The sequence below is a fragment of the Acanthisitta chloris genome, unplaced genomic scaffold, assembly GCF_000695815.1.
Source record: "Acanthisitta chloris isolate BGI_N310 unplaced genomic scaffold, ASM69581v1 scaffold1352, whole genome shotgun sequence".
Classification (NCBI taxonomy): Eukaryota; Metazoa; Chordata; class Aves; order Passeriformes; family Acanthisittidae; genus Acanthisitta; species Acanthisitta chloris.
In genome coordinates, this window is record NW_008661949.1 from 29,570 (window position 1) to 53,725 (window position 24,156).

Here is a 24,156-nt window from a genome sequence, read left to right on the forward strand (position 1 = left end):
CCTCCTGAGCTTTTCTGCAAGCAGTGACTGCTGAAGAGACAATTTGGTCCACCATTAACCACCATTAACTGCCTTTTTTAGCAAAACTGTGTACCCTTTGTCCAGCTGTGTCTAATTCTTGGCAGGCTTTATGCTTGATTTTAATTTGGATATTAGTTTTCTTGTGGTCAGACTGTATTGAGAACTGTTTATAGGTGCTGATTAATACATGAAACATGTGCAGCCTCAATTACCATATGAATATTTACTTCACGCAGCCTGTGATTGCTGTGAAGTACTGGCAAGAGAATAAATTGTGCAAATGACTATGAGGCCATATTTATCTCAGACCCAAAGGCTTTTAGGGCTTGCAGTAAATTTGCTGCAATAAATATTGCAGGCTTCTTCTTGGAGTGTGCAATTATGTTCCCCATTTTGTCATATGCATGCCCCATCCACCCCTCTTCCACCGGGGATACAAATGATCCCATCCTACCCTGGCCATGGATATAAAATAGCAAATCTTCTTCAGTCCTTTTTAGTGCCAGCTCAGTGTCCATCCCACAAGCAGGAGCTTCCCGTGGTTCCTGGGACTGGGATCTCTGCTCAAGTGTTTCATGTGAAGAGTTTAGGTGCTTGGCTAGACTGAGTAGGGATAAAACCCAGCACTTGCTTAAGTGAAAAATTGTCTGTTGGTAACTTTTTTTCTGAGCTCTGAGTTATTTTCTCTGATACTTTAATTATAAAACAGAAATCTCTAGGTTTTGAACAATGTCTTTGTTGTGAGATTGTTGTGTCCCCAAGGGCACACGTTCCAGATTTGCCTCGGAGAGGAACATGTGAAAGAAAAATGCAATATTTACAAATGTGATTAGAGGAGAATTCAGAAGTCCAAAGAAAATGTCTTGCAGAATCCCTTGGTGAAAAGCCTGTGCTTCCATGCTGGGACACAAAGGGCTGCTGCCAGGCTTTTGTGGACAAAGTGCTGCAGTCTGGACAGTTCAGTCTCTGGCATTGCCATTCATCTGAGCCATTAGTGCTTTGGCAGAACAAGAAATTGGAGAAAGGCAGCAAGTTTTGTGTGACATCTGGTAGGTGGTACCTATCCATGTTTCTGCTTTTGTCCTGCAGCCAGCAATGGAATAGCTTGAGGCTGCCAAGGCATTGATGGAAGAGGACTATCTCAAGTGCTGTCATGTTTACTGCAGGTTCAGTGCATGAACAGATACACTAATTATGTGTCAACTGGCATGCACAAACTATCTTGGCCCCACATCAAGGCTGGATCCAGCATCTTTAGGTCTTACATTTCATAGTCTGGATGCTGACGGGCTGAATCCCTTTGGGAACAACAATTCCCAGCAGGTTCATACTCAAAAAGTATAATGGGAGGAAAAAATTTTCCAAGGACACCATCTCCATCTGGGGACCATATGAACTCTGGAAGGCTCCCTGTTTCCATAGGAGAAAAAAAGAGACCTTGTTAACTAGGTAGTGTTTTGGAGGTGCTGCATGTGTTTAGGACCTGCTGTCTGCTCCCCTCAGATCCCTTACAGTCCAGGGCTCAGTTCTTGAGAGAAGAAGCTGGTGACTGGAGGCATCTGTGATCTGTTATCCTGCAGTGTCTCAGGTGCAGAAGGGTGGATATGACACACGAGTCATTCTAAAAGCTATAGCAGATGTTCCTGACCCCAGACACACTGGGTAATTGCACACTGACAGATGAGGTGTAGTTGTGCACAACATATTTTGAAAAACACCACTCACAGCTGAAGTAAATAGGTTTTACCAAATCATACTACAACATCTATTGGTGCCTCCTACTCGTATATTAAATAAAATTAAATACTTTAAATTGTGTTTTCCCACGCACAAGTTTTGTGCCGCAGGGCTGTAATTTCATCAAGTGACAAGCTAAACAGGGGTAAGACTGTCTTTTACTTGTCTGAGAAACCCTGAACACCCATGGTGGTAACTGTGATTCTGGAGTCAGTGCTTTTCCCTCAGGTCATGAGAGACCCCATCATCCAAACACTGTGTGGGAAGAGCTCTGCTGCTGCAGGTGCTGAAATAAAAGCTCTTATGGCCATTTTTGGCACATAGTGTGAGAGGATGAGTCTTAGGCCAAAAGGAATTACCCCAGAAATAGAAGTGAGTCATCATGCAGCTGTAATTACATTTCACCTCTCCACATAGATTTGATTTATTTGTTTTTTTAAAATATGGGCATTATATCCTCAATATGCAGCATCACTGCTTGGAGCTGAAAAAGCTACAGAAGTGTTTGGTGGGTAAAATATTTCCTAAATCTAGTGGGGTCATCTGCATGCTGCCCACCAGTGTTATTTGCATAGAGCCGGTAGTGTGTAAGTAGATGTTCAAGTGCCAAACGCTGTTATTGCTGCTGTTATCTTTGCAGATCACAAAAAAGCAGTGTTGCTGGAGTGGAGCTCTTCGACTTGGCTTTACCTCCAAGGATCCATCCAGGATTAACCCTGACACTCTGCCGAAGTATGCATGCCCTGACTTGGTTTCCCAAAGCGGGTTTTGGGCCAAGGCTCTGCCAGAGGAGTTTGCAAATGAGGGAAACATCATTGCCTTCTGGGTGGACAAGAAGGGACGGGTTTTCTATCGAGTGAATGACTCTGCTGCGATGCTCTTCTTCAGCGGGGTGAGGACGGCAGAGCCCCTCTGGGCTTTGATCGATGTCTATGGACTCACCCGCGGAGTGCAGCTCTTAGGTGAGTACCTGGGTCCAAACACACAGGGATGATGCTGAGCCATCCCTCGTGAAGGGCCAACCTGACACTGCCTGTCCCCTCTCTGTGCTGGGACAGGTGCAGGGAAACAGCTGTTGTTCTTCCCCAGAGCATCTCATGACCTCAGCTTGGATCAGTGGGTGTTAGAAACATAGCACAGAAATATAACATCAGTGGGAGGTGGGAAACAGCTGCTGCAGTAGATGCCATCCATGAGTAAGTGGATTTCTGCTCAGAGGTGTTGCTCTATCAGAGCATAGCCTGGAGTGTGTCATATACCTTGTAAGACTTTCTTTTTATCATTCTGCTTTCCCCATGCCAAAGTAGGGAAGTGCATTTTATATGCTATGGATAAGTCCTTCCTAGATGTCACTGTTATGATTTTCTGGATGGTTTAATGGACAGATTGAAACATGGCTGTCTGCCAAATTACCTGAGAGAATCTGTGACTGGTTTTTCTAGGATGTTGCTTTCACAGAGGAGTTTGATTTGTCTTCTTGAGCCTGAAGGTTAGATACACAGTTGGGGTTGGAGGATGAGGAGTGCTGAGTGCCTTTGTCTTCTGCAATCCTCAGCAGAAATGAAGATAGTTTGGCATTCATGAGGCCTTGGTCATAGTCCCAAATGTGCAGGCTGTCAAGGTTTGGGCTATTTGAGTTTATACATCTTAGAAGAACTGAAAAGAGTCTGTGAGGACCCAACCTAAAGGACAGCAAGGTTGCTGGGGACCAGAAGTGTCAGCATGCAGTCTTCGAGTTGGCTTTGCATTGTCACTGGGGGGCAAATCACAGCACTCTCCATATAACAGTAGTTTCATGGGTCTTGTTTTCACCATGGGAAAGGTTAGATGGTACCTGCTGACCTTCAGGAGCTGATGTTCCTTCTGAAGATGAGATATTCTTGCTAGGCTGAGGGAGATCCTGGCTTTTTCCTATCATGCAGCCTGTAAATCTCTGTCAAAGTGACAACTTCATGCCATTTATGAAAAACTTTAATGAAACTCCTTTCTGACAGTTCTGCCTCCCTTCTGTGCTCCATGCTGTATAAAAAAATATTTGTAGGACTGCCTGCATGGCAAGGAAGAGGGATGTGGGTTCAGGGGATGAAGAATTGAGACTGACCTCTTCTTAGGTCAAAGACTCATGGCTCAAGATTGCACAAGGCAGAGGAATTGAAGAATTTCTTGGCAGCTTTTTCTTTTTTTAGGTGCAGAAAGATTTATCTTTCATTGTGAATCAGCTTGAATCAGAGCCACTAGGCAACTCTGCATAGGCCAAGGTGGTCATACTTGAATTGGGATGGAGAATTTGGGCAAATGTCACACCAAGGATTCAGTTAGGAAGAGCTTACAAATGACTTCAAGTCCTCTGGCTGTTCTTGTGAGATTTGGTGCCTTAGGACTCCCCTACCTGATTAATGAGAGTCCATAACTCTGGATTATGTGTTTCCTTTCAGAACACCCGAGAAATAATTTCCTATCTGTCATCCACCCCTGCATTGTCCTAGCATCTTCCACATCCCCTTTCACTAGGAAAATGTGACTTTTGCCAGCCACTGACGTACCTCTAGGCCAACAGGCTCCTGACTCCCTGGTGGGTATAAAGTCCCTGAATGAAGCAAGCAGCTTCTGAGTTTACACAGTTGGCACGGAGCACAGATACGTGTTTATAGCTTGTTCTAGCAGCCTTCAGCAGGCTTTAAGCCTAGCAACTGTGCTGAAACATCTTCAACCCGAGTCTTCTCTATCTCCATTCATTATTAAACAGTACTAAAAGTCAGAGAAGGGAAGTTGTTGGCCGTGTTGCCCCTGGATCCTATAGACATGCTCACTACAATGCTCTGCATGCCTGTTTTAGTGTAGCAGACCACACATATAGTACAGGATGACTTGCCAAAAACCCCAGGGACTTGACAAATGAATTTCATAGCTTAGCTACAAATATATAGTCAAACTCAGCCTGGTATGGCATGCAGGGCATCTGATGGAGGCTGGGTATGCTGGAGTGGTATGTTGAACAGAAGAGCCTAGCATTTCAGATTCCAGTTCAGTGATTTATTGTCTCCTAACACCAAACATGTTCCTTGTTCTTAAGCTTCACTATTTTCTAATGCCTGTAGGGTTACAGGGTCATACTGCACCTCTGCACTGCCTCTGTTTGCTTTTATGTGCATTTCACCCAGGAATCTGACCAAAACTTCACCATTTCTGGTGTCTGTTTTTCTGTTTATTGAAGAATTACTTCCTCCCCATTTCAAATAATGTAACTTCACTTCCAAAATGAGACTTGCCCAAGGGAAAGACCTGCAGCAGTGAGTCTTGTGTCACTGCAAGATTCCAGCTATGCAGGGCAACAGACAGTGCACTTATGTTCCCAAAAGCAACAACTTCCGAAACTGCACATTTTTGTTTTGCTTATCTGTGTTACACTATCAAATAATTTCCAGCCAAAACAAGGGACCCAGTAAAACAGGGCAATGACCAAGTCCAGTGACACTGTTCCTGTCTTAGATATTTAATAGACACTTGACCAAAGTGAGGCCCAAAGCCTGCGAGAGTTAAGTGATTTCTCAGAGGTTATACAGCAGTGTCACCTGATTCAGGGCTGCCACCAGCCTTGCTGCCCAGCTCGGTCCTGTCTCTCTCTCTATGGGCATCACAGGCATTGTACAACACTCTGGCATCATTTAATTCTGCCTGTGAATCTGGGCATCACAGGCATTGTACAACACTGGCATCATTTAATTCTGCCTGTGAATGAAAGAGAAACTGCTGGTTTGTACCTTAGTTTTGCATTTCCTCCTGCTTATGGCTTTACCCACAGCAACTGCCTTACTGATAATTACCCACATCATTACTGCTGTCAATGCACAGGTGTATGTGGCTGTCACAGATGTTTCTGGGTCTGACTGCCCTCGCTCTGTGTTCAGTGGCAGAACCCTTTAAGAAGCTTCTTTGCCAGCTTAATTTTGAAATGAAACAGGTAAAAAGGGCTTGCATGATCCACTGCATTGCAGCCAAGGGGAGTTTGAACTGAATTTGGACCATGGTTTGCCTGTCACTGCTGGAGTGAGGCAAAATGAGGGACTGGCTTAAATCCATCTTGAGGTGGCTTCAGCAATGAGGTTCACAGTACTGACATACTCATCACAGGTCAGAGGCTACTCCTTGCTCTCCTCTACCCACATTATAGAGATGAAGAGGCTTAAATTCACTCAGGAATTCAGTCTCCTCTGACCACAGGGTCTCAGTAGTTTATCTGCCACAATGTAAGGAGAGATGCATAGAGGAGGCTGTTGCAATGGAGTTCATGCATGTTCTGTGTTTAGGGCATGAGTTTCAGTGCACATGCAGGCTTACATGACCTGTAAACATGCCCTTATACAGTGACTCTCCTGCCAACATACTCAACTTGTAGGCAGAATGGTTTACAGCTCTGCTTCCCTTTTTGGGCAGCTAGATTTGCACAAGTGCACTTTTACATGCCAAGGTAATTTAAAGTAATATTTACTAGAAGTGTGGCTTGTCCTTATGGTATCACTTCAACATGCTCATTCACACTTCTAAAAAGAGTCCGAGAAAAATGGAATATAAGCAATCTGCTGCCTTCATGCTACAATAAAGCATTAAAAGAAGAAAAGGAAAGGCCCAGCTGTTTAAATCCTGGAGTTTTTGGAACCCTGAAGGAAGGATGACAGCTCGTGGGAACCAAATGGTGGTGTCTCACATTAACCTGCTTCTTTCAAGCATTTGGCTAGTGAGCCTGGCATGTACACTTTCTGTGGATTCACTGCAGGACAGCAAGGATGGCAACTTCCTCCAGTGGTGTGTACCTTACAGCATAATGACAGTTTTCAGCATTTTCCTTTACATTTTATGGGGGATTCCAGGTTTGCCTGTTGTATGGTGCCATTTTGAAAATCACCCCATTTTTTTGGCAGTGACATTGCAGCACTGTATTCCAGAATGGTTAAGATTGGAAAGATCCTATGAAGATCTTGTCCTACTACCCAGTGCCTTTTCTCTCAAAGTACAGAGCATGTGCTCTAAAAGTAGAGAAAAATGTCACTGCAAAACAATTATGGATCCAGTATACCTCTCTACTCACACTATATCTCCAGCAGGGTAATCTGAGGAACAATCTACTCATTTTCCTCAGTCCCATTCACCGCTAGTATGGTTAGCAACCAAACCCCTTTACTGTTTATTACTCTGTTCACTTTCTTCCCCCATCCATCTGTATTTTCATTCATGCACTATTTCAAAGTATTCTTGGTCTTTTACCAGCACAAGCTTTGAAAACCAAGGATAATTTTATTTAGATTGGCACACTAAGAAGCACCTGTTGAAAGCTAAGCCTCACCACATCTTGTAAATATAAAATATGTGTAAACCTAGTAAGACCTTGCAAAATGGGAAAATTTTAAATGTGTATGCATTATATTTACCTGAAGTAGAAACTGTATCAATACATACTTCACTCATACATATATATACACAGATCCTAGTAGAATTAACTGGCAATTCTGCATATTGTATTAGATATTTAAGAAATCTCTTTCTGGATCCCCCTCCTACCTTCTTACTGCTTCATATTTGCAAAGTATCAGAAGCCAAAATGTGAACTGATCATGGATGGAAATGTACCCATCCTGAGACTCAGCCTAGTGTCTGTTTACAAGGAAGTTGCACATTTTGTAGGAAAGAAACATTTTTCTTTCTTCACTCCTGTTGGTTCTTATGTAGACTGAATCTCTAGCTCCAGGCCACCTTTAGAAGAAACATTAAATAAGGCTCAAATGAGGTAGATTTATGGGCAAATTTCAGGTGTGAATGGTATAAGACTGATGATAAATCTCATTTATTGCATGCATCTGCAGTTTTACTCTGTGGTTATTACTATTTTATTTTCCAAGTGCAAAGCTTATTTTCCATTGCCCAGGGGAATCCATTTCTGTTGCTATTGTGACACGTGCAAATAAGCAGACTGATCTGCTGAGAGTGCTTCTCACTAAACAGAATTGGATAATCAGATATGACTGCAGTGTGTTTTTATAGGGTATTGTTGAAAGTGGAAGCTATAAACTATTTATCCTTTCTGTGGAAGTCTGTGACTATCTGATGGAAAAGCATAATAAGTGCTTAAACAGAGTCCTACTTAATGAAGGCAAGATACACAAGACTTGTTCACAGTCAGTTGTCTTTGTTTTTCCATATCTCCTAAGGGGGAAGAGAATTTAAATTGCTCATAAAGTTTTATTGTCTGTAGTTGTTGTCTCTATGGCAGCTGCAGGAAGCTCTCTAACACAGCTGAAAATGTGAAAACAGTTTAATAAATAACTCATCTCTTGCCATTTTAATTAATCCCTGCTTTGCCTTAGCACCTCTGGTGAAGGGTTTTTTTCCAGATGTGATAGGCACCCAAAGGTGCACCCACAGCCCCAAGGCAGCTCCTTGTGCTCGAAGGTCTCTCTCTCCTCCAGGTATGCCTGTCTCGGTTGTGATGATAAGGCTGCCAAACACTGCACTTTCATACAAGCCAGAGCTCCTCTCGGCCCTGTGAATGCAGTGAGATTTTGTTCTTCTCCTTGTGTGTGACTGTAAACAGCAGAGACTTTGTGCCCATGAGTGTGGGGAGAGCAGCATCCCCCTGCCCTGCTCTGTTGCTGCCTGTCCCCCAGCGTGGGGTGTTTGGGCTGAGCAGCTGAACGGCAAAGACCAAGTCAGTCAGAACAGTCAGATGCCAAGTAAAATGAGGTCTCTGAGGGATCAGCATTTCAGGCTTCACTGGGTCTCGATGAGGTGTTGAATTACGAAGTTGCACAGAGGCTGTGCATGTTACATATATTTTCTCAGCGTTGCATGTCAAATAACCTGTTGCTTTCTCCTGAACCCCTTTTGCCTTAGCAGGACTGCTCGGGGAGCAGGTGAACAGAAAGGAGAAAATTTGGCACATATTGTGCCATTGAGCACATTATATCCCACAATTATATGCCAAAAAATGTCCACATTGGCATCAGGAGAGCCTGCAAGTGTACCTGGGTAGGAATAAATTTAAAAGGCATTAGTCTGGCTTTTATTGCCCAGCATGAGAAAAATAAAGATTGTAACGAGACAGAATGAGCAGTGGAAAAATGCATTCTGTACTATAAAGTTCCTGTAGTCCTGGTAAGCTGAAATATTGTTCCTAACACAGGCAAGAAGGGCTATATAATACTGTTTTCCATGTTACCCATAAAGGCCCAAAGAAATATGAAAACTCTGACAACTGTAAGTGGTGTTTACATTATGGGTATGTGTATGCTGTAGTTCACATGCTGACACTGCAAAGATGGGCCCCTATGTTAAAAAATGTGGTGTCTTCACATTAAATATCTGTTCTGATGGTTGATTTGGCTGTTGCTTTAAGGAGGTAAATATTGCTGGTTTACACTAAGAAGTTTATCTTGCCTTTGCTAAGTGTTGGAATTGCGGAACATGTAGTCTGGAAGCAATTAAAAGGGCTTTCTTTTACTTCTAATAGAGATACAAACTACTTGAATAATTGAATGCATACTGGATTTATTGCACAGATATAGTTAGTTACAGAAGTTTCTAGCATAGGCAGGGCCTTGGAGAATAATAACCCACCACTAATGGAGCAGTGTATTCTTTTGGAAGCTGTTTCAAAGAATTCCTTACATTAGCAAAGATTTTAGCTTTTTGATTTAAACCTTTAGGGTAAGATATCTATGCTGCATTTTTTCCTAAGTACTTCTCTTAACTGATACTCAGTGCCACATATAATTGCATTTTCCTTAGTTTGTCTAATGTGGTTCCTATTGTAAATCTCTATAATGTGTCTTTAAAAAGGAAAGGTAGAGAGAATGTGTTGATAGAAGAAATTAATCTTTGAAGCTTTCTTAATACTTTTCTCCAAAATATTCAGCTAAATAGTTTAAACTGTTCAAACCATGGGCTGTAATGCTGGAAGCTAATTCCTCTTCATTCACGAAGCTACAGCTTGATGAAAAGTGTGCATTTACTCTGGTGTAAACTGGAGTTGGAGGTAAATTTTGGGTGTGAATTGAGTGATCTGGTAAAAGTATAACAGTTTATTGTGCTAATCTTGCAATTCCAGCTATTCCAGCTGTGGAGGCCCTTTCCCCTAAGCCTGTGTGACAGATGATGGCTAAACACTGCTGACATGATAAAACTAAACACCGTCTCTGTACAGTATGGCTCTGCTGGTGTGAGATGGCACTTTGTCATTTCAACGTCTAATTGGCATCACAGCTTCAGAATATGCAATTTTTACTGTACAGAGAATATGATTTTGTTATCCCTGTAGGTGTCTGGGTTATTAAAAAAGTTTGACACCTTTAATAAAACAAAATTGGCTTTCCCATCCGTATCAGCAACAGAGTTAAAAATGAGATTGCTCTGTAGTCCAAAGTCTCCCTCCTTTTTTTAATTTTTTAAATTTTTTTTTCCCAAGCAGAACTGTTGTTGTTGGCCTCAGTCTAAAAATTCTTACCGATAACCCACCTCTACCATCAGTTTTACCAGCCTAAAATTGCAGCCATCTATGGAGTCACTGTGGTTTTACACTGTGAGCAGAATCTAGCCCTAGGTTATTGCTCACTCATGCCTTCTTTTTGGCCGAACAGTGAGCAGCAGAAGCTCCTCAAGACCTTGCCTGGCTTGTCCTGAAGAAAACAAAACATTTTGACTCAAGGAACCTGTGCTGATGCTGTAGGGCAAGACTTGGGGGAAATGGGAGCATACATGGAGGAGGGATCCCTGTGCTGCCCCACGTGTGTGTGCACTCTTCCCTGCAAATCTGCTTCACCCAGCCTAAGGCTGAGTGGGCCCTGGTTTTGCATCACCCTTCTGTCCTCAGCTTGTTGCAGTCTGGTTCCTAGTGCTGGCTTTAGCTTATCCACTGAATCCAATGCCCTGTCTCTAACAATAATCAGCATCTCTAGGTCCTGATTGGAAAAAAATGCTGCAAATGCAGCTGTTATTTTCTCCAGCCTTTCATCTTTGGTCATGATGAGCTACTACTTTTCTTCTCTGAGGTAATCTACCTGTGTGGAATCGACTTCTGATTTTGATGCAGACGTTACATTGGCTCTGCTTGTGGTGCAACTGATCCTGCAAGGTGATGTGCTCAGTGAAACACTGGGCTCTTCTCTCCTGCTCTGACATTTAGTAAAATCTGGATCTTGCATTCTTCTATCATATTCTCTTAATCACATTTTCATAATATGTTCCTCTGACAGTATTTATTATGTTTCCCCTATGTTGTGGCATTTGGTGAAAATATCATGCCTTGTACTGATGTGTGCTAGGTAAATACTTCCTCCTATTGTCTTGGGAATTATAGCAGGATAATGTTGGCAGAATTTTGTGTAATTTATACAAAGCATTCCATGTCTATAGCCTAGAACAGTTTGTCCAGTCAGAAGTTTTGAGTCTCATTCATTAGCATAACTTTGATGTTAAAGTCCTTTACAAAATATTTGTTAAAAAAAATTCCATTCCATCTGCTCATATTAGATTTTGAAATGAAACTTATTTGGTAAACGTTTAGTCTGTAGCTAGGGATAAGAGATTGATAAAACAGATTGCTGGCCACTGGCTATAGCTGGGGTGTTTAAGAAGATGAAAATCTCTTGTGATGCATCTGGCTACCGGTGTGACCCTTCATAGACAATTAATTCTCTTCAGGAAAAAAAATAAATGTGTAATTGCTCTATCTTTTTAAGAGGATAAAGACCACTCCAGGGAAAAAGCCTTTCCAATCCAATAATCCTATTCCCGTGCTGGTACTGTGCCAATAAATACTGCACCACTTGCATGGAAAGATCTGAAGCCTCTAAAATCTTTAATGCAGAGCATTGCCTGTTTCTCTGCCTGCCCAAGGCCAGAGGACTCCAGCACTCAGAGCCCCACAGGTGTTCACTTGAACCAGGAGACTGGTGACAATTTGTTCAATGTGTTTCCACACACATTTGCATTTCCTCTTCATTCTGCCATAGTGTTTCTCTGGTTGATTTTCATTGTCCTTTTTGGTGTTTGTAGGCAGCAGCCATCACTCTCCTGAGCCTTTTATAGGCATCAGCAAACCACTCTGTTATCCTTGCATGGCTGTGTGAACACATCTTTTTGACAGAAACACTGGTCCATTTGGTTTCTACCCCTGTTTCTAGGCCTGGCTTACTTCTAGATAGATCTGATTCAGTGATTCCATACACTGGAATGTGTGTGCTCTTGTCTGAGGTGAGCCTTGATGCTGCCTGCTTTGTCAAAACACCTTTCTATTACTTCATTCCTAACCTGGTAGAATCTGCGGATCTTGTCTAGGTGGAAGGAAATTGGCCTCATGCTGAAGGTCAGAACTAGAAACAGTTGGAAAGAAAACTAATCTGATGGAGAATTTCACTGCAGAGCTGCAGGGACTGACAGTTTCAACTCAGCGTAATTGCTCACTCAAGAGAAATACATAAATAATTTGGGTTTAAACCATAATTATTATTATGACTATTTGTATGATAATTACTAGTGCTTCAGTTTTGGATGTGAGACCTAAAAGACCAATGCTCCATGAAAGCCAGATAAGCTCTGAAAGGTCAAAGTAACAATCTGATGGTGAGGCAGAGGGTGCTTTATGTTGGCAGACTAAGAGATGAAAGCTGGTGGAGAAAACATTCAAGTAGAAAGTAAAATACTATTTTTTTAAAGGTGTGTAGTTTCCAACTGGACAGTTGGAACCCATCCTCAGTTGCATAGGCTGCACGGCCTGAATTCAACAGGATGGTTAACTGGCTACACACCTCGGTACGAATGTGGTTGTATAGCATGCCAGAAATCAGGTATATGTTAGAATAAGTATGTTAATTCACATTCCTAAAGATAGCCATGTGCTTAAGTGCTTTGCTGGATCTTTTTCTTTGCCATCTGCTTGTTACTGGGTTCTGTGCAGGGCTAGCTAGGTCAAAACCTGTGGTCTGTAGTTAATCAGTAATCAATGGTTATGCAGGGATTAGGCTCTGTGCTTAATGGTTTTTCTGAGAAGCAAAGACTCTTTTGGAGGGGGAAGGAGGAAGAGAGAGATGAACATGAGGAGGGGAGGCTGAATGGACTGCTGAAGTTGGAGGAAAGGTAGAAACATTGCTTCCCAGCTCTGCTTGCTTTTCCTGGAAAACATAGCTGGTTTCTGTGCAGGAAGGTTAAAGAAGGGGTGCGGATGTCTGAAGTAAGGGAACAGGAAGATGAAAGCATGGAAACAGGGTGAACTGCGGTCTGAAAGCAGTGGCAGTAGGACAGGTCTGGCAAAGAGGGATCAGGTCATATAGATGGGGAAGGCAAGGACAACCCAGTGACCAAGATACCATCCCTTTCTTGCCTGGTTTCTTCACTCACGCTAAGGTTCAATTTACATTTGTAAATCTCTTGCTCATTTTGACTTTGTGTTGACAATTCATAATCCAAAGGCTTTGGTTTCCTTTTTTCCCCCCCTTTATCTGGAGAGCACAGAGTGTTAGGTGCGTTTGAATTATTTTGTATGGGTAACCATGGATGTCTGGCATGTTCCTTGAAGGTAAGTGAGCTCTTTCATCAGGTCAAGCACATACTACTGACAATCTCTCTATCATAGGGATCATGAGGCTACAGGAGAAAAACAACACATGGAGAAGAATCTGAGTTAGATTTGTTTCTTACATCCTGAATTAGATTGGTGGCTTTCAGTTCTGGTCTCGATAACACCTATTCTTCATGCAATGGTTCTTTTAATCATATAGTTAATTTATTATAGAAATATTTTACTATTAACAAACATTGGCACAATTAACTATCAAAGGGGTGTTTTGGATGAGGGTGAGCAGCTGTGTGAGGAGAGAGGAGATATTCCTTTGTTTATTAGTGCTTTGCAGTGGAGATTTTACTCTCCTCAGTCTGTCTGTGTAATTTGCTGCCAGATAAACTTCTGTCCATTGAGTTGCACTTCAGAGTCTAATCTTTCATTCAGCAGCATCTCTACCTTGCTTGGCTGAGAAAGAAAACCAAATCAGCATCTCTAAAAAATGTACCGAGTGCAGTACTTTTTCTGCAGAGGATTTAGTTACAATGGACAACCTAGAAATTGATGCAAATTAATTGCAAATGTTTCTTTAAAAATAACTGCTTATGCTAACCTGAGCAGTTGCTGTGGGCAAGTGTTTAGAATGGAAATAGCCTGACTTTGGTTTAGCTAGATTCGGAGTGAAACCAGCTGACATCTGATTTACTTTGAGTTTTGCTGACAACCACAAAAGTGAGAAAAAAATTCGTAACCCCTCTGTGTGACAGACACGGGGGTGAATGGTGGCCACTGGAGAAGGCCAAGCAGCCATCTCTTGTATCTTTAGCAGAAGGGGGAAAACCATCAGTGACTGGTAGGAGATTCTCAGTCTGTTCTGAGTAGACTTAAAGATAACTTCACCATCTCTCCCTGGAGATGTGTCATATTGGTTATTCTGGCATAAGTGTCACCTGGGGCGTTTTCACAGCCAGCAGTGCCAGATGCTTGTAACTGCTGTTCCCTCCTCAGGATGTTCCTGTTGGCAGCTCTTTGACCAAGATGTTATTTTATGGTATATTTAGTTCTTTCTTATCTTTCCTCACTGTCAGTCTCTCCAGGCCAATAATCATGTTTTCTTCTTTACCACAGCCTCCATATCCTGCTGTCATTCTAAAAATGCTTCTGTGATGTTAAATCTTTTCCAGTTATATGAGAATTAATTCATACTGACACAGCCATGAAAATCTGATTCAATTCCTTTTTTTGGTATCTCAGTCACAGTCCTCGATCACAAATTAGCATGAGTCAGAATTTCCCAGGTTATTATTTCCTCAGAAAGGCTGATTGCAACTCTCTGTCCATATTTAATATCCTTTTTCTGACTGAGGTGAAGCTGAGCAGTGGAGGCTGCAGTAATTTTGTTTGGAGAGCTGTCTGTTGTTCTGGCATTCGATGCCACAGGTGACACCAGAGAATATCCCACAGCAGTTCTGGTGTTGCAGTTTCCCATCATCAGGGAGTTCAGTCTATGGTGGCTCTACAACATAAAGATGACTGCAGAAACTAGAAGGATTTATTACTCTGGAAACTAAGAAATCTTGGGTCATACTTGAGGATGGAGAACAGTGGCTTTATCTGCTTATGCCAAGACATGAGAATTAGGTAATGACAGGTTTTAAAACTAGCCACATTGTGTTGAGATCTTCTGCCAAAGCAGACTGCCCTGAGTTGTTTCACATAGATGGGTTTGGATCCTTTTGTGTTAAATGAGTAGCTTATCTGAAGTTACTTGAAAGTAGATCAGAATGAAAAATTAAGTGGGAAATACTCTCTGTGAGGCCCTTATAATTCGTTTATTCTTTCCAATACCTGTTTGTCTCTCAAATTCTGTGTCTAGAGGCCAGGACCACTTTGGCTGCCCATTGAAAGGGTGGAGTGCTGTAAGTCTGTTCTGCATTGAGCTGGGCTCTGGCCAGGTGGGGTTTGGAGGCACGAGTCTTCCCTTTCCTTACACAGAGCCTCTGGCTGTAGGAAATCTGCTTCTACCTGTCTTTGTGCTTCTCTGTATTCTGAAGGTTGTGCTCTTGGCTCAGCAGTAGCTGCAAGGGCTGCAGGAAGGAGCAGGCAAACTCCTGAGCCTGCCCTGTGGGGTTTGTCAGTGCACAAATTCAATGTTCAGCTTGAGGGCTAAGGAAGCATTTCCATGTTGATTGCTGCAGTTTCCTTTTGTGCTTCTCTTGGGTTCTTCAAATGGGGCACTGGTAGCTTTAGCACCCACTTGGGGTTTTTGCTTGCTTGTTTAAATGTTTCCTACCAAGCTCTATGAAATAATTTTTTTTCACATTATAAGAACAGAACAAGAGAGAGGTTGGTCCATTATTTTTTTATGAGGGAAGAATATTTACTAGGATTTAATTGTGCAGGAAATGCAACCAAGCACTGCCTGCTGGAGAAAGCCTTTACACAATGGTGTGAGTACATCAGATCAATAACTAGTGTATAACAGGAAAGGGCAAAAAGCAATCCTGAATTTTAGTGGTAAAGGCTTGAGCTCCCAATCCAGGCTCAGATTTTTCCTTTTTCTGAGATACATTATATAAGTGCCTGCTTTCTGCAGGACGGAGATTCTGCTTTTCTCCCTGAGAGGAGACTGTGGGTTTCAACTCCTCTGAGTTGTTGGACTCCTCACATGCTAAAGTGAGCAAGCCAAGCTGCAGGTCTGACAGAAGTGCCTTATCATGGCTTGACTCACATGCCTTGTGAGACATGAGTTACTGTTTCATGATTTGATCTTATATTGTGTTCCGTATGCCAAAGGCTGTGCTCTGCTGCTGCTGTCCTGCTAGACACGACTGTTATTAAAGTGTAGGTGAGTGAACTTGATTTCTCCTAAAGTTTCCAAACAATTCTAGGCTTTATTGGTGATGAGAATTAGGATAAGACACTGGTGATCTGAGCAGAATGGGTGGCCTTTGTGAGGCCAGTGGGATCCACTGTTAATCAGCTATGTCAGTTCCTTTAAGTGGCCAGGTGTGATTGCTTTTGTTTTAGGCCCAATTGCATCTTCATGCTAGGAGCAGAGATGAGACCCTCTCACTTGCGTTATTGTGAGTTACCCACTTGGGAAATGAGGATGCTGTAGGTTGGAGATACTGTCTGGGAGCTCACTCATGACACAGAGACACAATCACATGCTGAATAAGTAAGAAATGGATTCTTCTTGGTTTTCTCCTTTCCACATAAGAGACTTTTCTCTTTTTGATGGAGTTTGCCTGTGTAAAGGCTGCAGTGTGGAGCCAGTGTTTGCTGTCACACCTAAACTTTGGTGTGTCAGAAAGTAGCTTATGATGGGGACCAAAAGTGTTCTCTGATGGCAGTATCTGCTGAGCCTGCGGGGGTGGGGCGCAGGGGAGAACCAACCGGATAAACCTGAAAACATTGGGAAAAAACCTCCACAGACAAATGTAGGACACTGATTTAATACAACCTAATACTTGAGCTTCAAATGGCTTATAATGCAGAACAAATCAGTATACTCTTCATTAAAAACAGTGATAGCATAATAAACATAACCCTATTGAACTCCAGGAAGCATAAATCACTTGTAAATCAAAAGCATTATGAAAAATAATTATGATTCACTGCTGAACTCTGTTTTACAGTCTGTGAAAACTTTTTATGTTTTGCTTTCATAAAGGCATTTCCCCTAATCAAAGTTGTTGCAATTAGAGGGAGTGGTAATGAGCCAGAAGGCAGCTGAGTGATGTTGCCTTTTGAGGATCTCTACAGCTGCCATTTTCAGAGCGTGAATAGCAACGCTTGGTGTTGGCGGCGAAACTCTCGTGGATCAATGCTCCAGAAACTGGAAATGTTGTGTTTTGCAATACACTCCCATTCCCCCAAACCTACCATGATGTTGAATTTCATCCACTTAAAACAGAGCCTGTGTTTAACAATAATTTAAATCATTATCCTGCCTGTCAGCTTGGAGTTAAGGGGCTATGCAACTGCGATTCTCTGTTTAGAAACTGCCTGGAATAATAACTTTCAGATGTCTCAAATATGCACCACTTATCTATAACATCTAAATACAAATGTCTCCCTGCTGAGCAAGCCCAACACTGTTTACCTATCATGTCCAAACCATTCCAGAGGGTTTGCTTGGCGTGGAGCGGAAGGCCCTATATCCACAGCTCCAAGTGCTGTCAGTGTGATGTTTTTCAACTCCTCCTCACCTTTAGGTGATTGCAAAGAAAGAAACAGCCTGAGGCTGGGGGTGACAAGTGAAAAATGTCCCTGCATGTGCATCCCCCCTCTCACCCCCACTCCAAGGGTAAAAGTGCATTGCAAGCCAGCCCCGTGCTGCTGCAGACTGGGATGATGCTCATGCCGTTGGGTCACTGCCAGCCTGCTGTGAGATGATCCAAATGCTGAATCCCGCGTGCCCCGGGCGCGCTGGGGCTGAGCAGAGTCGCTGTCGCCAGCTTGGGGGCCCCGGGCACTTTCTCCACGGGCAGACCTCGGAGGGACCTGTCAAGTCTCATTGAACATCAGGCTACGCAATTGGCTCCCGCCCTATGCCCCCCCCAAGCCACCGCGTGCCGAAGCCACGGCGTGCGAAGCCGTGTGCCGCACAGCTGGGTGGCTCCACTGCCCACACAGAGCTGCCACGCTGGCTGTGGGCACTCAGTGTGTCCCTCGAGGAGCTGCAGGGGTGAGGGGCTGTGGTGTGGGGCTGTCCCTGCAGCTGTGAGCAGAGAGAACTGAAAAATCCCTCCTTGCTTCACTACATCTGACCTGTGGCTTAACATCAGGGTGCCCCTGTGACTTTTCAGAGCTCTTGCAAAAGCATGAACTGTCTCATGGCATCCACCTGGAAAGAGGGTAGCTCCATCCCCATGGATGGCATTGGGTACCAAAGGCCTCTGCAGTGCTGTGCAACCTAATAGGATATGCTATGTAGCCTCCAATTCCCTAATGCATCCCGGGGAACCCCACATAGTTCTTGGGCACACAGAACACCCTTATCTTGTGTGCACTTTTCCTGTGAGAAGCCTATAATGCATCTTTGCATCATGTTTGGTCCCTTCGTGAAGACTGAGTCACAGGTCTTATTAGTTTATCAGGTCTATGCAAATGTTATTGACATTCTTCCTGGGCCTCTTATCCCTTTGCTCTCAGTTAACTCCTGCATTACCTGTATCCAGCCCCTGCATCACTGTTGCTCTCCTCAAACTACACAACAGCAGGTTTTCTGAAATATATGCATTCTGAGCATTGAGAATTGCTGTTATTTTACCAGTTTTTATAGAAAACATGAAAGTTAGACTTTTAGCAGGGACCGCACTTGGTACCAAAGTGTTTTATGTGGCTATGGCTTTCCCCTGGTCCACTTTGGAGAGGAGTTAACATGCATGTCACCTCTGCAGCCAGAGCTGCTACAAAGCACTGCTGCTCTGCTGCCTCTGTGGCCAGGTTGGGCCCACAATAGTGTTTTTAGGAATAGCTGCAATTGGTGGAGTGTGCATTGCATTGGCTGGGCTCAGAACATGGTTTCTTCCTCCTTCTCTTTTTTTTTTTTTTTTTTTTAAATGCAGGTTTTCTTGTAGGGATGTGACTTGGAGAGGAGTCCTTCATAGCTTGCGCTCAGCCTGCCCAGGAAACCAGACTCTGTGAGGCTCAGTATCTGATTACTTCTCTTTGTGCAGCTTGACTGCCTCCACACACATGAACATACAGGACAGTTTACTTGCTTGGAATGCCCAAACTGTGTTTCTGTTCTTCATGAAATATTTATCTGCTTGGATATAATGTCAGGTTCTTCTGGTGGTGGTGGTTCTGGACCGAAGCATGCACAGGCATGTGGCTTGGTGCCTGCTCTGTTTGCTGGAGCTGCCTGTCCTACCTGCTGCTCCAGCAAGCCTCTCCCCCAACACTGTTGGGGGGTGGTGTTGGGAAGAAGCTTTGCCAGGGAACCCACGTGGCTCTGCCACACTCAGGAAATGAGCTGCTCTGAGGTCACCTTCCCTCCATCAGCCTCCTGCTTTGAGTGGTCAGGGGCTCCATCTTTATGGGCCTGTCCTCACACACAGGAGTATCAGGTTGAGGATGGGAAGGAGAGCAGCATGCAGGATCTCCAAGCTCTCCATCTATAAGCTGGCTCCTTTTGCACTCTGGCTCTTATATCAGTAACTTTATCAGCTACTTGTCACCTCCTCAGCAGCTCTTCACTGATTTTCACACCATCACTCATGCCAGAGGTCCTGGAGCAAGTTAGCACAGCAGAAAAATTTCATAGATTTAATCCATTGCTCTGCTGTGTATCTGTGCTGCTGGTGTGACAGTTAAAGGCTACCTACATCCCTTATGCAGACTATCATATTTACCAGGCATTCTCTGACTGATACTGGCTTGCAGCTTGGCCATGGATGAAGGAAAATAATTTGCAGGCACAGGAGTTGCCTTTGTGCTGTTTGTCGCTCTAAATTTGTGCAGGGTGTTGCTGCCTGGACAGAGAGAAGGCTGTGGTACTGGATGCTGACATCTCGGATGTCTTCAGTGAGAGATGAGCAGTTTCTTCCCAAGCAGCATCCTGAGGGGACGCGACAGAATGACAGACAGATGGTGTCAGGTTGCAGGAGAAGCATTGCTGACCAGAAAGGTATAAGCAGCTAGTGTGAGCCCACGTGATCAGGTCCAATCAGTCTCTGCAAGGAGCCATGGTTAGCTTCATTTGTTGTGGGTGGGAATTGTTTGCTATAAGAAAAGAAGGGCTCAAAGCTGATTTGAATCTCAGCTCCTTCAAAACCTCCAGTGCTCTCTGATCTGGCGTTTTGATTACCTGAGCCCATTTTAAATGCTAGCTCAAGCATTAATCCCTTACATTTCCATTTAGTTGTTCAAAGAAAACAATTTTAATAGCTGCCCAGCTATTCATCAGGATTAGGCCCTGCTGGACTAGTTTGGATAGCATGCAAGCTAAGCACAGTGCGATCCGAGTTTAGCTTGGAACATCCAGAGGCACCAAAAAACATTTGCTTCTGTAACTCAGGCGCACTCCTGATCCCCTGCTCTTCATGCTGCTGGCCATGTCCAGTACTGAAGAGGAGGGGCTGGGGGACAGCCCACTCTCCTGTTATTCCTGGCCCTGATGGAAGCACGGAGAAGCAGAAATATCAGAAGGAAGCATGCACTTTTGGAGCTCCCTCCAGCAAGTCGACGTGGATGCAGAGGAGAAAAGCATCCACGTACGTGGGTGCTTACCCAGTTGCCTTGCTGTGGTAGCAGCACCTCTGCCAGTTGCTCACATCCCTGCCTGCCCCAGCACTGCAGCATGGAGCACTGCAGCCTCCCAAAGGCACCTCTGGGATTCCAGTGAGCAGAACTTGATTTGTACAGTATTTGTTAAGTTTATATAGCTAGTATACTGCTCTGCCAAGTGTTGAGGGAAAAATTCTTGTTCCACATTATATGTTTCTTGGAGTAGCCTGTGCTGAGTCCCCAGCCAAGCCAGTATTGAGCAGGGCTTCACATTGGCACTGAAGATGCTGGTTTGCCGGTGGCTTCAAGACTGGGGAATGCACGTGTGTTTCCTCTCTTGTCCACATATTTTCATGCAGGCATCAAGAAGTTCTGCTTACTTAATCTCTAGTATTTAGTGGGAAAATGCTAGAAGATGTTATTTAAAGAAAAAAAAAGAAACCGAAGTTGAATAGATTAGGGTTGCTTTCATGCTGCTGCTGGCTGGCCTTTTCACCAAGATTCCTGCAAGAGGCTCAGGCACCCAAACAAATTTTGACGTTTAGTGGTGGGGACTTGTCAGGGGTGATGCTGGCTGCCTGCTGTGTAATCACTGAGATCTAGAAGTGGGAGCTGGAAACCCCTTAGAATCTGGTTTCTCTAAGTACTTTGACCCTTTGGATTGGCTGTGGAAGCTCCTGGGACAGCAAAATTTATGTAAGACATTTTGCAGTGTCATCTTTTTTTTCCTTTCCAGTTTTAGGAAGTGTTGAGGCTGGATGAAGTTCAGCGGGTGAAAGGGATGGTTCTCTTGCATTTAATAACTGCTGCTGCTTGTTTCTGAGGCATGTTGGTTGCTTTAGATGGGGAGGGAGGAGAGTATCTGTTTTCTGTCTGTTAAGACAGCAACTATTTTATTCACAGAATGGTCTGAATTAAGATAAATTACTGAATCTTGTAGAAATCTTGATGGTGAGAGAAAACTCTCACTAACTGAAAATAATGGCTTTTTGAAGCTCTATAAATATTTATGGTGCTTTTTATATATATATGTATGTGTTTAGGTATATAAGCAAACAAACCCCCCCAAACTGCACAAAGATCAAAAATCTTCCAGACTTTCACTATTTTCATGAAAAGGGGAAAGTAATACATTAAATTGTTCATACTTTTGTCAGTTGTCTAGAGGGTGCTATACTGAAATAACAGTGTGTCTAGCTGAAAAGAGCAGTCACCTAGGACTGCAGATCACATGCAGACATCAAGGAGGAATGGTTGGAAAGCTTTGGAGAAAGGTAAGAGAAAGCTGTCCACCTGGGTGTTACGTCTTGGCAGAGGTGCTGCAGCTGAAAGTGACTGTCAGCTGTCCCTACCTCTCAGTGTATGAGAGGAAGGAGGAGGTCAGCTGCAACCTTCAGCATATCCAGAAAATACAAATGAGACTAGAGATATGGGCCTCATCTCTGCTCTTCTGAAAAACAGAGAATTGCCCATGGTGAAACTGAAGAAAAACTGTGAAGGAATGAGTGTAGCTCTTAAAGGTTATATATTCACAATACTTTAAGAATCTGGGAAAAAAAAAAGAGGGAATTTGTTGTTGTTTCTGTTGTCTTGGCACTGTTCCGGTGCCACGCTTCCCTGCATTGCACAACAAACACAAAGTGAAACTTCCATATTGGGGGAAGTGTTGAGAGTCTCTTGAACACATAAATACCTTTGATTCCTCCCTTTGGACATGCATTGTCATACTCCTGTTGTTCTTTCTTTTCACCTCCCACCTCCCCAAGCAGGAAGATACCCAGCACTGCCTGGACAGAGCTGGAGCCACATGGAAATATTTAGGCTTTCCTACCTGGGTGGCTCTTATAGTAGGAGCAAGTGTGAAGACAGACATCTTACAGACAATGTCCTCTCTTCACCCTGCTCACCTTAAGGCATGGGATGAAACCTTTTCTGTTGAACACATACAATGCAGGGAATAAAAATCAGAGCAGGATGTGATGCTTGAACTTCAGGCATCTTAGGGGTTTGTAGCTCATAGCTACACTGTTTATTTTTAATGTGGGTAGAAGTTTCAGCACTCTGCCTGCCGGCACGCTTTCCAACACCTATTGCTAAATGATCTCCCAGGAGAACATTTAGGTATGATCATGGTAGAGCCTCACGTTGAGAAGCACATTTGCAGCGTTGCAGTGTAGGATGGTAGATGCCCTTACTGAAAAAGCACTTAAAAGCTATGCCAAATGTCTCCTTCTCTGTCTGTCTGTCTTCTTCCCTGAGCTGCAATGTGTTTAAACCATTGCTTTATGTTTCTCTCTGGGGAGCAAGGAGGTACCTCTGCTAAAAGCTGAGACTTGAGTTTGAGCATTTGTGCCATCAGACATGATGTCTCTGATGATTTTCCTTCGATGCTGGATGGTGATGACAAATTTGGCCATTGTGGAAATGTCAAAGCAGAGAGCTGGCTGGGGAGAGAGCTGATCCCAGCATTTCCTCCAAAAGGAGGGAGTAAGGGTCCCCTGCAGCCCTTGGAAGGTATGTTGAAAGCACTTCATGCTCATCTGTGGGAAGGCTGCTGAAACAGCAAGGACTGGGTGGATTGTAAGTGACTGTGACTTGTTACTATGCAGAGTACAATGGATATATTTTCATAGGCTGTGTTTCCCACTTAGAAGTACACAGATTTCCAGGAGAAGGTCAGCTGCTGGCCGTCTGCTCCCCAGAGAAATGCTTAAAAAGGGCCTTTCCTCCCTTTTAACACCTAAAATGCTCCAACATTTAAGAAGGGGAGCATGGGATCTGTCACTGAGGGCTCTGGGACCTCATGCCCTACAGTCACCTGGGGATATTCAGGGCATTGCAAGTGACTTGCAGGAGAAGAATTTGAGTTACGGATCACAGAAATTAAATGACCTTCTGAAAGCTCTTCAGGGAGGATGAGGGATGGAAAGAGAAACTGGGGAACCTGACTTTCTGCCTCTTACTCTCAAGCACAGTTAAATCACAGCCTGTTCACATGGTGCAGTTGTTGACTATAGATGTGGTGGGAGAGTAGTGGGAGGGAAGCTTTGAGCAGGGGTGGGATCAGGAGGAGTGAGAGACAAGAGAACAGGATGAGACAGAGGCAGATGGTTGTGGATATAGAGTCCAGGGAACCTTAAGCAAAAGCCAAGGTAGAAACCCCACAAAGGAGCCATCACAGTAAATACTCATTTTGCTCAGTTTGGAGAATCCATAAATTTCATTAGAGTACCCTTACAGTACAACCTGCCCAGTGTTTCTGACCTGAAATCCTGTTGTCTAACATGTTTTTGTCTGTTACAATTTTCCAATCTATTTTATATATAGCTTCTATTTTAACATTTTGGCAAACGTCTTCTCAGGAAAAGCCTGATTCCTCCACCACTCCTCCAGGGTCCTATTGTCCGGGGTCTTATTTTTCCTTCCTGTTTCACATGAACGTGCAGAGCTTTGACAATTGCACTTTGTAGTCTTGAAATGCGAATACCTTCCAAGCCTGAAAGGAGACTCTGAGTTTTTGAGATTGACCTTTGATTTCCAGTGACAGTCAGGATGGATTTCTGCAATTTTTCATGTTGCCCAGGGCTGACATTGACTAATAGGACTGGATATTC

At 43.6% G+C, this 24,156-nt stretch overlaps 1 protein-coding gene across 1 annotated transcript in view; it reads left to right on the forward strand.

Moving 5' to 3' along the window:
- The window catches only part of NEURL1 (neuralized E3 ubiquitin protein ligase 1), a 71,468-nt gene that overhangs the window by 12,396 nt on the left and 34,916 nt on the right, over positions 1 to 24,156 (forward strand). Inside the window, exon 3 of the mRNA XM_009070381.1 lies at positions 2,399 to 2,720. Coding sequence (XP_009068629.1) covers positions 2,399 to 2,720 — 322 coding nt within the window. The remainder of the gene's footprint in view (positions 1 to 2,398; positions 2,721 to 24,156) is intronic.